Consider the following 23505-nt stretch of genomic DNA (forward strand, 5'->3'; position numbering starts at 1 on the left):
AAGAACATGAGTTTAAAGGACTTTTTCACTGTAGCCCACTGAGAAAACTCACAGGAGGGCATGACATCTTGGGCAATAGCGGGAAGGACAAAGGAATAGCTGTTACAGTAAGAGCTATGGCACATTGTGTCCTACAGTAGGTGTACTGCGCGTGTACGTGTATATACCTGCAGACAGAACATTGCCTTTGAGGCTGTAGGGCAGTGAACATGACGATGACAGAGTAGTTTCTGGGTGGGGCCTTGACAAAACGACGGAACTTGTCCCCATTCATCCGGATAACTGAACGCCGAGAAGACCACTCCATCATCTGGTCAACTTTCTCTGACAGCAGGTTCTGAACACCCAGAAAAAGAAAGAGGTGGAAATAATACATCCCATTAGGATTTTATAGGAAAAAGAAGAACAATGCAATCATAGTTAAGTAACAATTCAGGGAAATAAGACCGTAGTATGTATGATCCTGCTTCCTTACATTTTATCTTAAAAAACGGCAATGTTTCTTCCAGCCTTTTCTCCTCATGTGAAACATGTATACTCTGACTGAAAGTCCAAGGGTGACTCAGTGGTGGGTGGTAGAAGACTTAAATAAAAATAGGTTTGACTACTGGCCTATAAATATTAATAGGGTACAAACTAATTTCCCCCCGAAAATTAGGGCTGTCAGCGGTAATGCGGCGTTAACGTGGTCATCACAATTAACGCAATTTAAATTTTTTACGCGCTCAACCCATCTGGAGTGCAGAATGAACAAACTTCGGACAAACTGCCCGACAGGGGCATTTCAGGGATTTCGACTCCAGATGGGTTAATTGTTAATCGCGTTAGTCGTGATGACGGCGCATTGACGATGACAGCACTAAAAAAAAATATAAAGTTGCCAATGTGAGATTTCTTTGCCTTTAAACCAGATGAAAGAGGTAGAGAGGAAAGAGGCAAAGAGGTGTGCCGCTTGTGCAGACGTATAGTGCGAGCAAAGTACTCAAACATGACTAACTTGCATGAGCATGTACGTGTCCACCATCCGGCTGAGTATGCAGCTATCACCACCTTCTGCAGCTCCATCAACAAGCATTTGGGCGGACTCTGAGGAGGGTGCATTTGCTCGCAGATGAAAGAGGATGCTGTTAAAACAGCGCTATTATTATTATTTTTTTTTTCTGTTGATGCTTCTATTAGCTCCATCGTTATTAGCAAACTTACTCATGGGCAAATAAATAAATAAATCATCCCTGTAAAAACAATTGACGATGGGCTCAGCCTATCGTCGATAGTCGATATATTCGTCCAGTTGCCCAAGCCTAGTTTACGATCATGCTTTCTAATTCTCACTGTCAGTTTTTAGAAGCCATCATATGCACGCATCTCTGGTATTGGCAGAGGGACATTTAATTCAGGGTTGAAGCATGGCAGAGATCAGCGGCAAGCATTCTGTCATCACATATTACATATGTAGATTAACTTTTCATCTTACTGTCTCCATTACTCTCTCCCCAAATTTGGTAGCATTGGATCAAGTAGACAGTAACTAAATAATTTAGCATTGCACTTCACTCCAGCTACTAATTGGGCACAAAATCTTTTTTGCTCACTCTTACATGTACGTACACACACACACACACACACACACACACACACACACACACACACACACACACACACACACACATCAGGTCATAGACTTGGCTGAAGAAAGCAGAGCTGTTGTCTAAATCTCTCCAGTAAACTGCCTGGGGACAAGATTGACAGAGACAAACAAAAACTAAAAGGAGGAAGAGGAAGAGAGTGAGGCAGAAATAGGCAATACACACAGCTGCTGACATGTGTTTCTGCAGTATTGCTTGTGTGTTTTAGACAACACGCACACACACACACACACACACTCCTATATATACATGGCCCAGGAGAGCCATGTATAATGAGGAAGGAGATTCCCAAGGGAACACGAAAAGGCAACAATAAGTACTACACAAAAACACAAATGTATACACAATAGTGTGAATGTCCACATGAGGTACAAAGTGGTTTCTATACACCTCTGCTTTTCTGCCTTTGATTTATGTACCTTGTTGCTGCCCGTGTGCATTCACCCCCAAAAGGAGAACTGTCAGTCCTGGATGCCAATCATACTGCAGTAATGATGCACTGTCTAACATTTGTTTTACACACACACACACACACACACACACACACACACACACACACACACACACACACACTGAAAAGATTCAGAAGTACTATGTGAGTATAGATAAGATTGCACACTATTTTTTCAGGACCATTACAGAGTAGCTAGTTTAAAAAACTACAAAAAAAAAAAACACAAACACTTTTACTTGTGCCAATTTTCAGGTATGAGCTGCTGTATGGAGGTCTAAAATGAGGGGCTGAAGCAGCAAGGAAACACAAAAGTTATTGAGACAATATAAAAGCAAGCCACAAAACATACATTTATATTTAAATTTAGATTTTGCACTGTACTACATTATTTTCTGACAACTAATTGGCATAAAACTGCATAATTACATTATCACACCATTTTGAGAGTGAAATTATGGGTCTTATGGCATGTATGATTAGCCTTACTGAAATTATTTTACAGCTGCACTGCTACCAGTATTAATGTTTTACAGCTCTACTAAACTAGCAATTTAAAGTAGTTTAATTTAGCTTGAAAGCATTTCTCAACTTGTCCAGTCCCACAGTTAAAATTCAATCAAGTAAAATAATTGCGTGGGCAAATAAGAGACTTATTAAGCTATATATGCGATTAACTGCACTCCAACGTTCCTGGTTATTTTCTTTGTGAATGTGTTTGAAAGTGAACATTTTTTTTGACAATGCAAAAGACTGTCATTAAATGTCAAATTTAGTCATTGTGTATGACGTGTAAGGTCAGATAGGATGACTCTTCAAAGACAGATGATGACAACAGCATACCCCTATACTGTGGTATGATAATGGGGCAAAGAAATGAAATGTTCCTAATAGCCAAGTGTTGGAGTGATATTTCACGATTGTCATTTGTACTTAGGAACATATAATCAATAATCTTTAGAGGTATATAATCAATTGCATATTGATAGGATGTCTGATCCTTAGCAGTCTGCGAAGACTGTTCTCTTTCTGATTTATACTATGGGAGGACACCTACTCTGTATCTGCTTAAGTGTAAGAGCCCTTTGGTTAGGTGGACCGCTGGACTCCTGTCACCAGCTTTTTAAGGAGGCGTTCACAGGGCCATATCTTGACACAAACACACACACACACACACACACACACACACACACACTGCTCTTTGTTCACATATATGCCTGTGTAAGATGTCACATGTTAATGAGACTATGCATATTCATGTGTGTAAGCAATAAAAGCAGCCTGCAGGGGGACGCAAGTTGAAGTGGGTTGGAAACAACTGCTTCCCTCTCGCGAGTGAAAACTTGAGCTTTGTGTGACCTCGTTCCTGAGTGAGTTTCTGTTTATCAGGCAGTATCAGAGTTAAAGCTCTGACACCAAGTCAGTCACCTGATCCAAATCAAAATATCCACAAACAACGCTATAGGCTGGGCACAGGGGTTTATGTAAAAAATAGAAGCCCACAACATTCCAATGAATTCTACCTAAAATGCATATCGCAGGCATACAGTAAACTGAATACTGTTCTTGAACCGTCTAACATTCATCATTTTGAAATGTAGCATTTTCTTCTTCTAGCACTGAATAATTAAACATAGAAGAAAAAGACTTTAATTTTGGCTTTGCTTTGCCTTTCCTTTTTTTTTTTTTTAAAGATGCCTTCAGATGACTAATGAAACCATACACACTGCAAAGTAAAAAAGTAAAAAAAAAAAAAAAAAAAAAAATCTATCCTATGTCAAGGATACAGCACTTTGTTGGGAAACTTCAAAAGACCCTTGGTAACAATAGAAAATGAAGCATAAACAGGTGCACATAAGAGAGTCATAAACAAGTTGAGTGATGCAAAAAAGAAACTTATGTGAAAAGTAACACATTGTAGTGCTTTCTTTGCTTTTTGAAACTTAACTTTGGGCAATACAAAATGTTAAATATAAGAATCACATCAATTTGTCACCAAAGCACTAGTTGTTATATGAGAGTCACAACACACACTTTGGCGTGGGCATGGAAATGAATCTTAACCAAGCGTGCATGTGTGCGTGTTATCCAGTGAGTAAAACGCACAAATGGTCTATAGATATCCTGTTTTATCCATCTCCTTTTGTATTACTAAATATGAATCCCTTAACCTCTCTGTAACACACACACAAAAAAAACTATAGTTCATAGGGTATGGAGCAAATTGTAACACTAGAAGTAAAGCTAGAAATAAATATTTTCTATGTTCACAATTTTCCATTTTGCTCTCACTCTCTTGTCTCATCATATCTATTTCTTACTTAATCTCCAGTTCATTCTGTGCCCCTGCTTTTCTTGTTTCCTGAATTGTTTTATCCTCTTGTCAAACACCTCACTGTCATTTCACATTGCTTTCAGCGCAAAGCCACTACAGTGCTAAGAACTGAGTGTCATGACTTGTAAAATAAATACAACAAAAGTTACTTTACAACAAACCCACAAAGATCTTACTAGCAGTGCATCCCAACAGCACAGGAAGATAATTTGAAGAGATGTGATTAGACAGCCAGGAGTATGATGCATGACATATAAGGCAAGTGATTCATCCAGCAATGACCATGTAGAAAGAGGTTAAGTGGGGCATGAAAGAGGCCAGTTAGTTTCTTAGTCATCTAGTTGCACAACCATACACTTACTCTGCCAGCCATAAAACTGTTAGAAAATATATCAGTAAGTGAAACAAGGGACCAGTTTGTGAATTAAGAAAGCTAGTTATAAATTAATCTGTCAGCTATGTAGTGTTGAATCAAAAGCTGACATGGTCAACTTTGCAGCTGATAACACTTTTGCATCACTTTGTTTGACAGAGGTTAAAGTTCCCACCCAAAATAAAAAGGCAGCAAAGGTTTTCTGTGAAGAAGAATGATGTGAGAAAGATTTTCGAGGAACATTTTAAAGACTGATTCGACTCGTTCAGTCATGGCTGCTACGAGTTTTATTTTTGTATTTTTTTCTTAATAAAAGTCCTTCACCTCTCATTTGAAAAAAAAATTGTAGTTTCTACTTTAGAAAAGCCACAGAGGTCAATTAGTTTAAATCTCTATTGTGCCACTTGAAATTCTCATTTTGATTTTCACTGTTTAAAAGATAAAATGCACATGCAAATTTTTTTTTGTCATTTCGAAAAAGCATGCACAGAGAAACAAACTGTCCTGTCTTCATTTTTCTGTCTTCAAAGGCCAACTGAGAAGTTCCTTTGAAGAAATGTAGAGAATACAATTTGTAACACTCTTCAATGATGGTGCCATAACAAGGGCACATGCACGGGAAGGGGTGGGGTTGAAATAAATGATTTAAAAGTTTCCTACATATGTTTGTATATGTGTGTTTCACATCAGCATTAGTCTTAAAACCTCTATGGAGTATCTTTATATACCTCGTTTGCAAACAGCCAGGGGTTTGATCTGTGAATACTCAACATAAAAGCTAACAGTGTTTGTTTCTCTCAACAATCCCTTGCTCCAGGCAGTCTTAACCAAGGGCTATTGTGAGTGAATGGGTTTCTGCTTTGGTCATCAGCCTCCAAACAGTTTGCTTCAGTTCTCCCATTGAAAGGGGGATTACTAGAAATTGACTTCATATAATAAAGGAACAAAGACTCGCTCTTCCTCTCTCATCATCAGAATCATGTTGCTTTTGTAAAACCCAACAAAGACTTATTCATGGTCAGTTTCTTGTAATCATAGTGTCCTTATGATGACCTTTCTGTGTTGTGCTAAAGTAAAGATACATAAAGGATACTCATATACTGATGCACTATAAAAGCTCAAGAGGACACAGGAATTGAGGAAGGAAGGAAAAAAATAATACTCAGTGGTTCTTTTCTTTTTATTTATTTATATTGAATAAGATATAATGAAAAATATAGGAAGGATGTTAGCAAGAGGTTAAAGAAATCAGGGTGTATAAATTAATTCAGTGGTGGGTAGGGCTGCCACGATTAGTCGACTAGTCACGATTATGTCGACTATTAAAATCGTCGACGACTGATTTAATAGTCGACGCATCGTTTGAAGCTTTGTAAGATCACAAAGGACGCAGGAATGAGTACCGGTAGTAGGATTTAAGAGTGTAATAACGGACTGAAACAGAAGATGGCAGCACTGCATGTACAAGGATGCCAGCTGCCGTTAAACCCCGAAGAAGAAGAAGCTGTGTCCCAGAATTCATAGCGCAGCCCAGCGCAGTTGTCAACAATGGCGGCAGCTAGTTAGTTTTAACTTTACTCTTATTATTCTTTCTGGGGCACAAAATAAACGTTTAACATATTTTCAGGCTTGAATGTAGCTGTGTAAACCTCAAATATCTGCTGAGTTTATCAAGACACCACATATTTTCAAAAGCGCTCCGACGTTTTCGGAGACGTCTGTTACCCACTAGCTCGATAGCTAGGCGGGGGCAAGGCTAACTAGAGCCGTGAGATCACCGGACTCCCGGCAAATCGTTTTCAAACCCACCGCCGTCTTTCGCTAGTCAGGTTAAACATATATATAAGTCACTTAGATAACTTAAAAATGTTATTGTTTGGCTTTCTTTAGTATTTTATTTGTTCCTGAGTAAATCGGTTTGGCTGAGATTAAAGTTATAGTTTTTGCACAGCTAAAACTGTCAAGCAGACAGCTGATTGTCAGAAGTGTGAGACGCTGGAGAATATACTCCGGTGTCCTGTTATATTTTAGAAAGCAAGGAGTTTATTAAACTTCACCGAAACAATCTGCAAATTTCATTAAAAATTAATAAACTACCATCTTGTCTTTATTTTTAGTTAGCACAAACACTTCAAGCTGTAAGCTAATGATAGTTATATAAGACCAGATGCTGCTGGTGCAATAAGCTGTACGCTGTACGTCCAATGGATGATGATCTGATTAGTCGACTAATCGCAAAAATAATCGGTGACTAGTCGACTATCAAAATAATCGTTTGTGGCAGCCCTAGTGGTGGGATAGAAAATAAAAAAAGAATCCTGCATGTGGCAATGGGTACTAACTAAGGGGATAAAAAAAAAAAAAAGAGGAAAGAACATATTTGAAAAATAACGTTTAAAAGAGGGAACAAGACAACATAACAGAGAACAATTATTAATATGGACACGTGAGCACAAAGCCATAATAAGAAAACTTTCCCCCAGACTAAAAATAATGCAAACATTTGTTTTGCATCAATTTGTCCATTTTCAAGCAGATCTCACACACACACACACACACACACACACACACACACACACACACACACACACACACACACACACGTAATCAGGGAAATTCTGTGAACATGTTTTCAGGATTTTTAAAAGGTAGAGAACAGATAAGGTGTTAAGATGCTATCACATATAACATCAGACATATTGGCAGCATATCTGTGCAAGTCAGTTATTGCTCCTCTCTCTCTCACCTCCACTGAATAAGACAAGCATTCATTTTGCCGACTCCACACTTGTCAGCCCATAATCTGTGCTTCCCAGAAATATCATGACTTGTCACTAGACATGTTTGGGTAAGGATTTGTCAGCTTATCTGCCTAATAACAATTATTTGAAATAAATGCATTTTTCTGTTCCCTTTGTCAATCCGTCACCCTCTGGTGATTTAATTTTACTTTATATCTTTTCTTCTATTAGTGCCAATGGTTGTCTCTGTCAGCGATGCTTATAGAATATCTGAAGGCCTATTTTTTTTCCTTACAGATTACAGTTTTTTTCCAAACCTCCAAGGCAAATGGTTTGACATTTTAAATCTTCTGTCTTTTTCCCCCCATAGGGTGCCTAAGTCTTTTGTGTTTGTTAGTTTAGATTGTCTGCAAAGTTTCAACTGAACTTTTTAACTTTTTTTTTGACAGTTTAAATGCCCATTAACAAGAGATACAGGCCAAATGCGAAGAACATGAAACTAATAAAACAACATGCATCATGCGAATGACTAGACTGAATGCTCAAAGGGTAAATGATTATATTATGAAACGGCTTCATTAAGACCTGCGTTTAGAGCTCTGGGTAAAACGGTTTATGTAAAACGGTTTATTTCCTATTTGAATTCAATTTGACATCACTTATTTTTCAAACGAGTCACTCTTTGGGCCATATTTACCAAGCACGGTAAATTAGCAAAAGCCACAATCAGAAATGAGTCTGTTTGGAAGTGAAAAGTTCTGAGAGGATCTAATTATCTAATAGCGCAAATTTATGAACACGGGGGGAGACAGACTGATTTAATAATAACCAAAGTAATCTTACCAGACCAAAGCAAATTGGCAGATTCAAAAACAAGTAAGCCTTTTATAGAGTAGAAGTGTATCAGTGTAAGTAATCTAACCATGCAAACATCTTGTTTCTTGCAATCTAACATATATAAGTATAGGCTTTCTGCATGTCCCATATGGAAAAGAAATAGTAAAAACATGATTTACTCATGAAAGTGGCCACTTTCATGAGTAAATCATATATAAATCATATAAGGCTTAACATGATTTACTCATGAAAGTGGCCACTTTCTCATTACTTTCATATATTTTTTAGTATGTATACAAAACATACAAGTTTCATTATATAATTTTTCAAGGGATCTTATATGTGTTTTCACTCTTGTATGCTTTTCATACAAGTTTCATATAAAGTTTTTATCTGTCTTGTAAGATTTATATATATCTTTTCCATATGGGGTGTTTCGCTCAAGGAACAGCTCGCCAGCACAGATCAAAGAGAGACTTGGAAAGTCTGCATTACACCATAAACCAAAGGACTACATTTAATCTCTATGGTTGGTAGGGTTTTTCCTCTTTTTTTTGTTTGCTGATTTTCGTTTAAAAAAAGAAAGAAAAAAAAAACCCAAGCAATCTTATGAGAATTACTTGTGGAACAATATTTTAACAAGAATTAAGAGGGTAAGTAGCAGCCAGGTGCTGATTATCAAATGCACTTGATTAACTAATCATCAGCAAATGTGACCATCACCTATAAAAACTGATGTTCTGGAGGATTTAGCTGTCTCAAACAATACTAAAGAGGAAATACATCAATATCGATGTTTGAGAAGCAGTTGTTGCTGCTTATTGATCTGGAAAGACTTCTAGGGCCGTGTCCAAACAATTTGAAGAGAATCATTGTGTTGTGAAAAAGATTATTATTTTCCAAATGAATTTGAAAAATATTCAAAATAGTTAAAATAATTAACCCCAAGGTTTGACCATGGAATGATCAAGGAGAAAAAAAACGCTTCTCTCTAAAACAGCACATATCAGGACAGAGCAGCTTTACAAGCACAACAAATCAGCACAAACACCTCATACCAACAGGGGAACACAGTGGTGAAGGGGTAGGCTTTTTTGCAACACAGTATCTGGGCATCTTGCATGTATACCAAAGTATTCCACAGTGAAATATGAGGCCATTTGTACAACTGTTTAAGCTTGGCTAAAAATGGATCACGTAACAGGATAATGGTCTCAAGCACAATAGCAAATTTGATGGCTGGGGAAAAACCTGATTGAATTGCTATATAGGATCTTAAGACATCTGTGACTAAACAAATAAGCACAAATCTCAAATAAATAAAGCAACAGTGTAAAGAAGACTGTCAAAATCCTCTACAATGATGTGAAAGACTGATTACCACATGCAAAATAATTACTTCTATGTTATTTCTGTGTAGAGTGGTTCTTCAAGGTTTTGAAGGATGGTGCATACTTTGTTTTTAATCACACTGCTTCTTCATTTTGGTTTAATTTTCATTAAATAATAACATGTGCGCGCTACGTTAGGGCTGTGCGATATGACCAAAATCTCATATCCCGATATAAGAATTCTATCGTACCGATAAGATAAGATAAGATAAGATAGAACTTTATTAATCCCTCGGGTGGGTTCCTCTGGGAAATTAGATTTCCAAAAAAAGCACAGCACCGACAGAAGTTACAGAGTTACAGAATATTATATATATATATAAGATAAGAGATAAGATAAGATAGAATAGAACTTTATTAATCCCTCAGGTGGGTTCCTCTGGGAAATTCGACTTCCAAAAAGCACAGCAACGACCGAAGTTACAGTTACATAATTGTTATATATATATATATATATATATATACACACACACACACACACACACACAAAGACATTTAATGTCCTTATATATATATATATATATATATATATACATATACACACACACACACACACACACACACACACACATATATAGAAATACAGAGACAATATAAATAAAATATACGAAGGGGATAAATAGAATAAATAGGAATAAAAAATAAAAAATAAAAATACAAGTGAATTGCACATTTCAAGTATTGAGGTCTATTGCACTGTTGACTATTTACAAAAGTATTGCACAAAAGGTATTGCACAGTGAGGTGAAGAGGCACTACAGCTTAGTTGTTCCCCCCTCCTTTGTCCTCCTGTTTCCCCTCCCTCTCCCCTCCAGAGAGGAGTTAAACAGTCTGATGGCGTGTGGGACAAAGGAGTTTTTAAGTCTGTTAGTTCTTGTCTTTGGGAGAAGCAACCTGTCACTGAACAGACTCTTCTGGTTGTTAATGGCCGTGTGCAGAGGATTCCTGGCATTGTCCATAATGTCCATCAGTTTCTTTAATGTCCTTTTCTCTGCCACTGTCACCAGAGTGTCCAGCTTCATGCCGACCACAGAGCTAGCCCTCCTGATCAGTTTCTCCAGCCTGGATGAGTCCTTCTTTGCTGTGCTGCTCCCCCAGCACACCACAGCATAGAAAAGTACTCCAGCAACCAGCGATAACGATATAAATCACAAAAATGTAACATTTTTTGTGAATTCTGTGAATCTCGTGCAGCTCGACTTGCGGGAAGTGTTTCCAGCTGCGCGTCATGTAGCTGGAGTAGAGTGTTTTAACCGATGCATGAAACGATACATTTTTAGACATAAGTTGTAACGGCCGCCGTTTTCTTTGTGAGTATTTATTACACGGCGTGCTGCGGGGAGAAGCCTGTTCTAACGTTTGAGTCTAAGGTTTATTTTTTAGCACCTGGCGGCGCTTTTTTACTTCTCATCCGTAAATAATCTGCTCTTTCACGTGATTCAGTTTATTTTGAAAAGTCTCAACAGGATCTTGAGCTTTATTGTGAAAGGTTTGTGGAACATAAACAAGCGGGCACGCGATGGTGTTACCGTCGTCGTTGCTAACCACAACGCATAAAAACAGGCGCTTGTCCGTCCATAGTGTGGTTATATTAAATATAAGAGAAAGAGAGAACTTTAAATTAATATAGCCACTACAGTGACCATCAGAACGATGAAAATATATTGCCGTAAACAGTTTATTTTGCGACACCACGAAACAAACGATAGCGTAAAATGAAACGATAGACGTTTTTATATCGTCATCCGATATATATCGTTATATCGAACAGCCCTACGCTACGTCATGCGCGCTGTTTTTAACTAATTTACCTAAGGACTACAATTGTTTGGGGTTTTTTGTGTGTGGGGGTTTTTTTTTTTAAATATGTCAAATACATAAAACATTACGTGACTGTATTTGATTTATATTCATCCTGTCCTCTACCCTTATTTTTCATTTCCCCCACCTTTTCAAATATAGAGCACCAATTGGTTTTATAGAGCAATGGTGCAGTTTGATTTTGTTATAAAGACATCCTAATAAAAAAAAAAAAAAAAAAAGAACTCAGGATGGAGACACAGGGCAAGGGGTGAGTCTGACAATAGCGAGTCAGTGCAAGAATCAAGGAGCATATGGTCACTATACTACTTCCAGCAATAAATCCAGGTGGATGGAAGGAGGATCAGAAAATAAATGAAAAAAAAAAGAAAAAAAAAAAAGGATGAAAACAAGGTATGAGGGGAAAAATGAAAAAATAAATAAATAAATAATTTGGGCAAGTAACAAGTAACGATGACAGAGGGAGAGAAAGAGAACGTAATAAAGAAAAAGAAACTGAGAAAGAAAAAGTTATGAAGGTCAGGCAGTCAGAAAAAAACTAAAACCTTATGTTACTGGGAAAGGGTCTCAAGTCTAATGTGAGTTAATATCAGTTTTAAACCTGAACAAGGTCAATATTAACTGAAATTATTAAAAATTAGTGGAATTCCATGATGAGGAAAAGGTAGGTCAATCATACAACTACTCCACAGGACTATTAGAATGAACACATACTGCTTAGCTTACCTGACTTTATACCATCGAGAAGGACACAAATGTTGCTTTGTGTTGAAGAGTTAATCATTAAGAGGAACTTTATTATATTGTTAAAGTTATATTTTCTGGAAGGGACCAAATCTAAATGAATTTCAGTGCACTGCAAAAAATTGTAGTTCTTTGCAAAAGTCTTGAGACACCCCTCATTTCTTTATAGTTTTCTAGGAAAATTGCAAATCTGTGCAGCAGTTTATTAAAACAATTGCAAACACACGTGGAAATACAGCATACAGGGCAAAACAGAGTTTGCACAATCCTAACAAGTTTGAAGGTCCGTCCTTCTCTCACCCCCACGTGGTCACGGAAAATGGCTGGCTCTCCCTGAGCCTGGTTCTGCTGGAGGCTTCTTCATGTTGAAAGGGAGTTGCTTGCTCAAATGGGGTGATTTGATTGTTTGGGTTTCTCCCTCTTTTTGTAGGGTTTTTACTTTACAATCTAAAGCACCTTGAGGTGACTGTTGTGGTGATTCGGCACTATATGAATAAAACTGAATTGAATTATTTAGTTTGACCACCTTTATTCTTCAATACAGCTTGAGCTCTTAGGAAAGATTTCTTGTAATTTCTGTAAATAGTCTCCAGGAATAGATCTCCAGACTTCCTGAAGAATGCTGCAAAGCTCTCCTTTGGATCTTTGCACCTTTTGTTCAATTATCCGCCAGTATGATTCCACACAGCTTCAGTAATGTTGAAGTCCCAGCTCCCAGGACTTCACTAAGGTGTTAGAATGTGTTTTCATTGGTGTTAGGGATCATTATCACGCTGAAAAATTAAGAAGTTGGTAATCAGATGCTTTCCAGACAGCATTGAATGAATATATAAATAAGAATGAATTGAACTGAATATCTTACTAGACATCACATTATTTTCCTTCCCACACATAGTTGAAGGAATACAAGGCAGCATTGTAGGCCAAATTATTTACGGTTGCACATGGTAAACTTTTAAATTGTGATATATTACTAGCCAGCAATACATTTTTTGGGGGGAATGACGAGAAATAACAGTTTGTTCGAGACCAAAGACACATTGAAATATCCTCAAAAAGAGAAACCAAGGGGGGAAAAAAACTAACACATTGCAAACAATTTCATAAGATTTCGTTTTATGACCTTTAACTTTGTAATATTTCAATGTGTTATTACCAGAGTTTATTATAAAACTGACCTTTATAAATCTGATTTTATTATAAATAACCCTCTGAAAAGGTTCAGGAATAAGGACTGGACTAAAAATAAGTGACAATTGAGCCAACGTCCAAAGACAACTACTGGAGAACTACTCCTCAAGACTACTGTAAAACATTTACAAGAAAGTCTGGCTCCTTGGAAGGAAAAAATAATAATTCAGGGGTGGCTCAAAACCTTTGCACAGCACTGTATTTCAAAACCATTTCAAAATCATTTTATTCTTAACAAGAATACCTAAGTGGAGCCCTAAAGATGTGTTAGCTGTTCCTTTAAATTTGAACAGAAACGAAGCGAATGTTAGATTGGCTTTTTTAATGAGTTAAGTTAAGTTGAGTAATTTCTCTACTTGAAATGTGCCTCACAATTTGAAGTGAGCAAAAGACAAAACAAACAAACAAAAATGTATGTGTTACACTGTTACTGTGGCAATATGTGCAATATGTGCAGTAGGGCTGCCACGATTTGTCGACTAGTCACGATTACGTCGACTATCAAAATCGTCGACGACTGATTTAATAGTCGACGCGTCGTTTGAAGCTTTGTAAGATCACAAAAGACGCAGGAATAAGTGGCAGGATTTAAGAGTGTAATAACGGACTGAAACAGAAGATGGCAGCATTGCATGTACAAGGATGTCAGCTACCGTTAAACCCCGAAGAAGAAGAAGAAGCAGCTGTGTCCCAGAATTCATAGCGCGGCCCAGCGCAGTTTCCAACAATGGCGGCAGCTAGTTAGTTTTAATGTTATTCTTATTATTCTTTCTGGGTCACAAAATAAACGTTTAACATATTTTCAGGCGAGAATGTAGCTGTGTAAACCTCAAATATCTGCTCAGTTTATCAAGACACCACATATTTTCAAAAGCGCTCCGACGTTTTCGGAGACATCTGTTACCCACTAGCTCGTTAGCGAGCCGGGGGCTAGGCTCACTAGCGCCGTGAGAACACCGGACTCCCCGCAAATCGTTTTCAAACCCACCGCCGTCTTTCGCTACTCAGGTTAAATATATATGAGTCACTTAGATAACTTAAAATGTTATTGTTTGGCTTTTTTTTTTTAGTATTTTATTTGTTCCTGAGTAAATCGGTTTGGCTGAGATTAAAGTTATAGTTTTTACACAGCTAAATAAACATCAAGCAGACAGCTGATTATCAGAAGTGTGAGATGCTCCAGAATATACTCCAGTGTCCTGTTATATTTTAGATAGCAAGGAGTTTATTAAGCTTCACCGAAACAATCTGCAAATTTCATTAAAATTTAATAAACTATCATCTTGTCTTTATTTTTAGTTAGCACAGACCTTAAATACTTAAAGCTGTAAGCTAATGATAGTTATATAAGAGCAGATGCTGCTGGTGCAATAAGCTGTAGTTTTACGTCCAATGGATGATGATCTGATTAGTCGACTAATCGCAAAAATAATCGGTTTGTGGCAGCCCTAATGTGCAGCATTCATTTAGTATTTCACACACAATTTGAGTGTGTAATTGAAACTTTTAAAAGAGGAACAAAGAAAGGGCCAATCTTTACAGTGTGCTCTGTGATTTTAGAAGCACAATTCAGTTGTGGGTGGTATTGTGGTTTTATTAAGCACAGAAGCAATATGGTGGTACAGCTTGATCTACAACCCCCATCTTTCTTAATCCATCTTACAGGAAAATCAGAGGAAAAATAAGAAAGCAGAAGACTCAAGGACTTTAGTCAAATGGTGTGAAAGGCTATTGTGTAAAAATGAGTATGTAAAGATAAAGAATTTGCCATTTGACGCACTAAAACTATACAAAAAATAAAGAGATGAGATCTAAAGAGTGACAGGAGCATGTTAGAGAAATGTGTAAATCTGAAGGGTGTATATGTAGTCAGTCAGTTCTTGAAAATGCCATGCCAATAAAGTACTCTGGACTCAAACATATTTACATATTTGATTCAAAAATCAAACAAAGCCTGGTTCATGGCCATACGTTTAAAAAAAAATGTTAAAAGAAGGATGTAATCAGAAATGACACTTATTTATAAATGCATTCTGCCACAAAATCTCTTCTTAATATGATAACAGACCATATTCAAGAAATTTACAGCACCATCGACCATTTACTATTACATTTTTTTTTTTTTGGACACTATTGGACACTAAATCATGAATATTTTAAAATAATTATTCCGAAAGCCATTTATTTTGTTTCATCCCTTAATTAACCATTCAGTGCGTTCCAACAGCACAAGATCTATGGTTACAAGTAATTCAGTTCAGATACACTTCAGCACACTTCAATTAGGTGAGAAAGAAAAAAGTAAACACATTCCTTGTCCTGTCTAACAACAAAAAAATGAAGGTTCTTTTTTTTTGGGGGGGGGGGGGGGGGGGGGGGGGGTCTCAGTTTAAATTGACACACCTGTCTGAGATATACATCAATAGTTTTTAATAGGCTTTAATAGACTCCCCCTGGCTTCTGCTCCGCGGCTGCTGAGTGAACCCTCATCTGGGACTCTCCTCAGCTCTTACTGGAACAGTGGCGCGGCTGCCCCTCTGTTGGTCTTCCATGGTTTCTTGTGTTCTGGGGGCCTCTGGATGTCTGGAGTTTTGATCTCCTCCATACCTGCTTCACACCCTGGAGGACGGGGCTGTGGCCCCCCCACACTCCCTAGCAGATCGTTACATGGAGAAACCTTTGGAATACAAGCGCGCTGATCCACACAGGTATGCACACAGGTGTTCACTGCTCGTAGACCCAAATTACACCTTTCTTGGCTGCTACTTCGAAGCACATCTGTCCTGCGTGCTGCACAACAACATTGAATATTTAGTATTTACTGCTGTTTACACTTAGCTAGATTAATGCGATGGTGTTGTGTTTAGTATGTTGCTTTGTTTCTTTTTTTTTTTTGTCTTTTTTTGCTTGTTTTCTATTCTTCTCTCAACAGGTGATCCAGGAGATTTTTATTTTTTTTCTCCCCCCCTTTCTCACTGTCCCTCTCCCCTTCTGTTTTTCCTTTCCTTCCTCTTTCTTTCTCCCTTTCCTATCTCTCACTCATGTCTGTCCCGTCTGTAACATCTGGAAATAAAATATAATAAATAATAAAAACAAAGATCGACCAAATGGACCAATACGGCAATGCCACGATGATCCATTTGGCAAAGTAAATCCATTGGGTATCCTTGTTGGTCTTCAGACAACAATTCTGATGGCTAAAGAACCAAATGGGACAGGCGAAAAAAAAAAAAAAAAAAAAAGTTTTTAATAGGCTCAGTCAGGGCCAAGTGCACAACACACATATTTTTAAAAAGTATGACTGGCCTATTTTGCTACTTCATTAGCCTTTAAAATCTATTCCTAGTATTAGTACAGACATACTCCTAATAAGCCTCATTCACATTTGATATACATTCACGCCTTGGTAAGCAGTTTCACTCATTCTCACAGCTTTCAACAATAATTCTATGAAAAACCTCCAAAGAATATCGCAAGTACACCTAGATCAATTAGAAATTTGAACTTTCTTCAAATCTACTGTCTATGCTCTACAATTCAGTTTCCTTACATTTTGTCTGGTCTGCGTACTTTCTTCTTCCATTCTTCTCAAGCAGTTTTTAAACTTCAACATGGATAATATCACTTGGATAACAATCATTTAAAATTTCAATCAAATAACAGGCTACTGAAAGTCACTACATCTCTGCTCAAATGAATCCAAGAGAGACTGAATGTCAGACAACAATTTGTTTTGTTCTAATGTATTACTACCATATTCAAACAAAATACACTGCAAAGGAAACTGTTGTGCATACTGTGGAAAAAAACAATACTAAAAAATATTTTCAACTAATAGTTTAACATAAATCAGGATTATATAAAGAATCTTCTAATATGATGGGTTACTCAGTGGATTTAGCATTGCTTTTCTAAGCAAGCTAAGAGTAAGCAAAGAGACAAGACTGAGCAACATAACCTGTGAGCAAACATCTTATCTAATGATGGCAACTTTTTTTTATTTTTTATGTTTAACCTTAGTTTAATGAAGCACATACACCAGAGTGGGGTGGCAAACAGGCTAAAGAGGCCATTTCAGAATGAGCCAGCATAAAGCCAATGCAGAGAAGCTGCTGTCCAGAACCTTTTTATTTTACTGCCTGGAAATAAAACCCATGCATTAAAAGCTTAAGCCCTTGTTCAATTGCTCAGAATGCAGAACTTAGAGCAACTGCAGTAATGTTATTTCTCATAGCCCAGCTGTCTTATAGCCAACTGCAAAGTGGTGTCAGTTGGGAAATGGTGAACTAGTGCTAAACAGATAACGGTCTGAGCTCATCAAGCGAGACTAATTGGCTGTTCAATAACAGTATGGATGATACGTGACCACGAGTTGCTCAGCTAAAATAAGAACTGCAATCATCGTAAATCAAGCTCCTTGTTAGACATGATCTGTCAGTCATAGTACAGTTTTTTTTTCTTTTTTTCCAGTCAAGAGAGTCTTTGTGAAAGTTTTACTGCATTTCAGCATAGGCTTCTGTTAACTTGTTGTTGTTTTTGTCAACATAGGAATCAAAAACTTAAAATAAATAAAAGCGTGACATGACTAGAGATGGGAATTGGGAACCCAATTCAATTACTTGAAATTGTTAGTCTGCTTGCCTATCAGTTCTGCTGATCAGTTCTACTTGCACTTGCGCTGCAATCAGCTGATTTCAGTTTGTGTGCCAGAGGAGGAAAATAGTGACACAGTGTGCAACGTGGATATAAATATTACTTGTATTCTTTTATTTATTTATTTTTTTTGCACAAAAGTGCAATGGTAAAGTGCAAACTGCATCCAGGACAGAAACAACCTCATTATACTTTTAACAGAATGTCAGCTCTTTGCAAGCATCTGCACAGATAGCATGCTAATGCTAAGCTAGCCAAGAACTCAAAGTGATGTTACAGTTGAGTGAATGCTGACCCCAGCACAGTTCCCTGACCCAGAACAGGCAGGTTTCAGCCTCTGTTTCTACCTGTTCATGTTTCTAAAATATAATCACTTAAAATATAATCACTATGGCAATCGCTTTCAAATCTCTTTGTGCCAATTTTCAAAGCTGCCTTGTCCAGTCAGCTTTCTCTTCATACCCAAATATTAGGAATAAGATCATATGTGGGTCCTCATTAGGATAGGGATTTGTGTTGGTCTGTGGGATTTTATCCTATAGTTCTCTATTGTTTAATGGTAATTATGACAATGCGTTAGGTCATTTTACAGAGAAAGCAATGTAACAAGTAGTGTAACAAATTGCTTGCTCTGGGAGTAAGTAACTTATGTCACTGGTGACTCCCAAAGCTGAGCCAATGAGAAATCAATGAGAACTGATAAGGATTCAAATAGATAAGTGATATTAGCACTGCAATCAATTCAATTCAATTTCAATTCAATTTTATTTATGTAGCGCCAAATCACAACAAAAGTTGCCTCAAGGCGCTTTAAATGAATCAGAATCGCTAAATTCATATCAATTCCCATCCTTAGGTGTGAGATCACGTATTTGTCACCAGCAGTGTCCTGTGTTTTGATCATGTTGTCATTGTATTTAAATGATATACATTATGTATGATTCTTAGTTTTTATGTACCATGTATGTAATAGTTTTAGGTTTTTACTGCTCAAATAAGACAGTGGTGTTATTAGATTCATATGACTTAAATGAAGCAATGTGACTTCACTTTAGTTTTCCCAGATAACTGTCTTAAGTAAAAACTCTAAAATTGATGACACTTCATCCTGTCTAGAACTCCAATAGGGTCAAGAGCAAGAGTTTCCAAAATTAGTAAACTCATAGTAGTGAAAGGGAGAAATAGATGGAGGTCTGACAATAAAAGACATTTGGCATTCAGCTTTAATCTAAACTGATTTGGTTCATTGTGTCACAGTTGGCTCCGTAATTATTTGGACAACACCCATGTCGTTTTGCCTGTAGATTTAAAATCCATCCAAAATCCATCCACAATGGATTTAAAATTAAACATTCAAGATGTTTCAAGAGCACTTTAATTAAAAGAGTTAAACAACCACACTGAATTAACTTTTTAAAATCATAATCATTTCTATATACTCATTTCACAGTTCCCCATTCTCATATCCTCAAAAGTTTAAATACTAAGTGTAAAAAAATGTTGCTTCCCTTTGTCAGCTCTTTAGTACAGCCACCTTCTCATGCTGCTTGTTTGTGGGTCTCTCTGACTTCAGTAACTGAAAAGCATGCTCTATTGGGTTGAGACCAGGTTACCAACTTGGGCACTGATGAATATCCAGTTTACTTACTTGAGATATACTTTGGTTGCTTTGCAGCATGCTTTGGGTCATTACCCATTTTCAGTGTGAAGCTCAATCCAATTACTTTTGTAGTATTTCGCTGCATCTGCTTTTATATAACTATCATTAGCTTACAGCTTGAAGTGTTTAAGGTATGTGCTAACTAAAAATAAAGACAAGATGATAAACTTACACTTTTTGCAGATTTGGAGTTTAATAAACTCAGCCGTCTGTTCTTTGCTCCCTAAAATATAACAGGACACAGGAGTAAATTCTCTACAATCTCACACTTCTTTTTAATCAGTTTTCTCTTTGACGTTTATTCAGCTGTGTGAAACTATAACTTTAATCTCAGCCAAACTGATTAACTCAGGAACAGATAAAACACTGAAAAAATCCAAACAATAACATTTTTAAGTTATCTAAGTGACTTATATATCATATTTAACCTGAGTAGCAAAAGACCGCGGGAGGTCTGAAAATATGGCGTTATTTTTGTACCACTATTCTGAGCGCATGTAAAAACTTTTGAGGAAAAATTTATTTTGAGCGAAGAAAAGCTAAATTTGACTGACTTGCTGCGTGCAAAAAAATGTATTTTAGTGTTTGCTATTATCCATACACACACACACACACACACACACACACAATAGCAGCCCCTCTCGCTCAGTTTTTGCATTTGCGCTTGCTCGCAATGTGTTGCTTGCGCTCTCAACATTTCTGCCCGTGCGCGCTCAACTCTTTCTGTACACAGTTATATTTGTGCCACAAAACCAGCCAATCACAGACTTGGATGCAAAAAAATCTGATTGGCTGTTTTGGTCTCCAATCAGATCGAAATGATGAAATGCAATATCCCAGAATCCATTTCGTCCAAAACAAACAAGGCAGTAGCGAAGGAACACAGAGTGGTGGAGTTTGAAATATTAGTCTTTCTGGGTCACAAAATAAATTTTTAAGATAATTTCATGCAAGAATGTTGCTGTGTAAACTTCAAATGTCTGCTCGATTTATCAAGACATCACATATTTGCAAAAGTGCTCTAACGTTTTCGGAGATACCCGTTACCCACCAGCTGACCACATAGCTGGACAGGCCATTGGGCATACCGGGCATTTGCGCGATGAGCCAATAATGATTTTTCATTTTTATGTTTGTTTGTTTGTTTTTGTAATGGTATAAACAATGAAAGGTGGTGGATTAGCCAATTGGTCATGATCAACTCCGGGCTGGACCAATTACAATATTGAGGGGAAAAGGAACGCGATTCGTCCCGTACTTCAGCTAGAATGAAAAAGACACAAAGCTGGAATTATTCTGGCTTTATGGTTTTTCCTATAACACCTGGTGGTGTAGTCGGCCGATTTTTTGTCAGTTCAGCCTTATATATTACATTTAACCCGAGTGACCACCCGGTCAGCTGGAACACTAAAATAAATTTTTTGCACGCAGCAATCAATTCTGTTCACTCAAATTTAGCTTTCTTCGCTCAATATAAATTTTTCCTCAAAATGCGACACTTGCACCTGCAAATTTTTTTTACATGCGCTCAGAATAGTGGCACAAAAATAACGTCACATGAAAACGATGTGGGATGGGAGTGCGCTGTTCTCGCCGGCTCTAGTGAGCCTTGACCTCCCAGTCAGCTATCAGGCTGGTGGGTAACAGACGTCTTCGAAAACGGAGCACTTTTGCAAATATGTGATGCCTTAGTTTTTTGTGTAATAACCTCATCACTGAACACAAGAGGGGAAATATCTCCAACATGTTCAAACACCTGACCACACAGCATGCAATTAATTTGAATGTCACTACCATTGCTACTTAACATTAACATCTTTGAGTCAAACTATGGTCAAACTATGGACCACAGCAGCAGTTTGCTGGTGACCAAAGTGATTGCAAGGACGGTGATGCTTTCAGCGCAGCAATGGATACCATTTTGTAAAAATTTCATGTAGCAACAGCAAGCAACCTCCTACCAACAAATTGGGGGAATATGACCTGCAGTTACCAGGGGGTTGCTGATCAGTCTCTAGGCCTGTGTGACTGGGGCTTAGCAGTCAATTTTACAGCAACTGCCAATAACCAGTCACAACTGGTTGGGGAATACGCATGAAGTATCCTTGGGCAAGATACTGAATCCCAAGCTGCTCTCTGATGCGTGCATTGAAGTATGAAAGTGTGTGCCTGTTAGACAGAAAGCACTCGTGAAGTACTAGAAAAAAAATATATAGTGCATTTACCAATTTTTTTAGAAAGCGGTGGTTGAAGGGAGTCGCCAATTGATCTCTAGGACTGCGGAGTCTTAGAGTTGAAATTTTTAGTAAATATATTTAGCTGGAGAAAGATGAGCAGATTCTAACATTAGTCTCACAGTACTTTTAGGTGTTTTTTTCTGCTATTATAATCACGAAAATCAAACCCCAAACATAATCATCAACACAGCTTCTTCCAGCTGCATGACAGGCCTCCAAGACTATTTGACTGAGCAAATGAGAAGTAGCCAGAAACACGACAGCAATTACTGACATCCTCTGGACAAATACATTCTTTCAAAAAGCAATGTTAACATAATTTAATAACGCATTACCTGTTCAATTTCTTGGTATAGCCTTCCCTAACATGGACTAACACTAAATATTGTGCCCAGGTCAAAAAACAAAACAAAACAAAAAAATCTGTCTCTCCTAGCTACTATCTGCCCTAACACATCTGTACTTACCCGCTTATGACAAGTGTTTTTAATATGGCAGACTTATGACAATCTCTTTTTCATGCAGAGGAACACAAAAGAACACACACAGTTTTAGCCCCATTTTAACACTAGCTTTCATCCATTGAAGCAGAAAGAAAAATAAGAAAGAATAACAAGTTATCTGTGAAATTTAACATTAATAAATACATACATGTATACATCTAAAGGCATTCAGTATAACAATCCAGTACATAATGAAATGTACACATGTATATATGTTAGTCCATATAATATGGACTTGAATATGTTTCTGTGTGAGTGCGTATGTGGCCTGTGAACACATCAGTGTCACACAGGTCTGTCTGGGAGGATAACACCATGACGTCTTATCAGCCCCAAGCCAGACAGACACACAAACACGCTCTGAGACAAACATACACACATAATACACAGTAGAATAATATGGCCCCTCATGTCAGCTATGTAGCAAGCCCTGTCACTGTGGTGGTGGGATGATGCAGTGGTGGGGTGTGCAGAAAGGGAACAGAAGCAGGGAGACAGAAGTTTAGGAATAAAGTTGTTTTTTTTTGTTTTTGTTTTTTTTGGGGGGGGGGGGGGGGAGGGGGGGTCTAAAGGAAGATGGAATGAGAAGAGAGTTGACAGGAAAAAATAAAATATAAAGATATAAAGCAATATGGCAACAATGCATTTTCCATAATGAGTAATGAAGAAGTGTAGGGATCAGGGTTCAAAAGTGACAGCCAAGCACCAAATGCAGGTAGATTTTCTGTTTAGTAAGTGAATCTCTAAGGTTATGTTTATACCAAAATAGTAATTTAATTAAACAAAAACATGCCTTCTACCACGTTTTTGTGTAATTTGTGGGCACACCGCAATGTCTTTGTTACAGTTTAACAAACAAAGAAATTCTGCATCATGAGGTTGCTTTGAGTCTATAAAAACACGGGAGGCAGTAGAAGTGTTT

General features: G+C 37.5%; 1 protein-coding gene across 1 annotated transcript in view; it reads right to left on the reverse strand.

Moving 5' to 3' along the window:
• The window catches only part of tusc3 (dolichyl-diphosphooligosaccharide--protein glycosyltransferase subunit TUSC3), an 87259-nt gene that overhangs the window by 47187 nt on the left and 16567 nt on the right, over nucleotides 1-23505 (reverse strand). The window contains exon 2 of the mRNA XM_004539192.2: nucleotides 168-337. Within this exon, the coding sequence (XP_004539249.1) occupies nucleotides 168-337 (170 nt within the window). The remainder of the gene's footprint in view (nucleotides 1-167; nucleotides 338-23505) is intronic.

This window comes from Maylandia zebra, linkage group LG6, assembly GCF_041146795.1.
Source record: "Maylandia zebra isolate NMK-2024a linkage group LG6, Mzebra_GT3a, whole genome shotgun sequence".
NCBI lineage: Eukaryota > Metazoa > Chordata > Actinopteri > Cichliformes > Cichlidae > Maylandia > Maylandia zebra.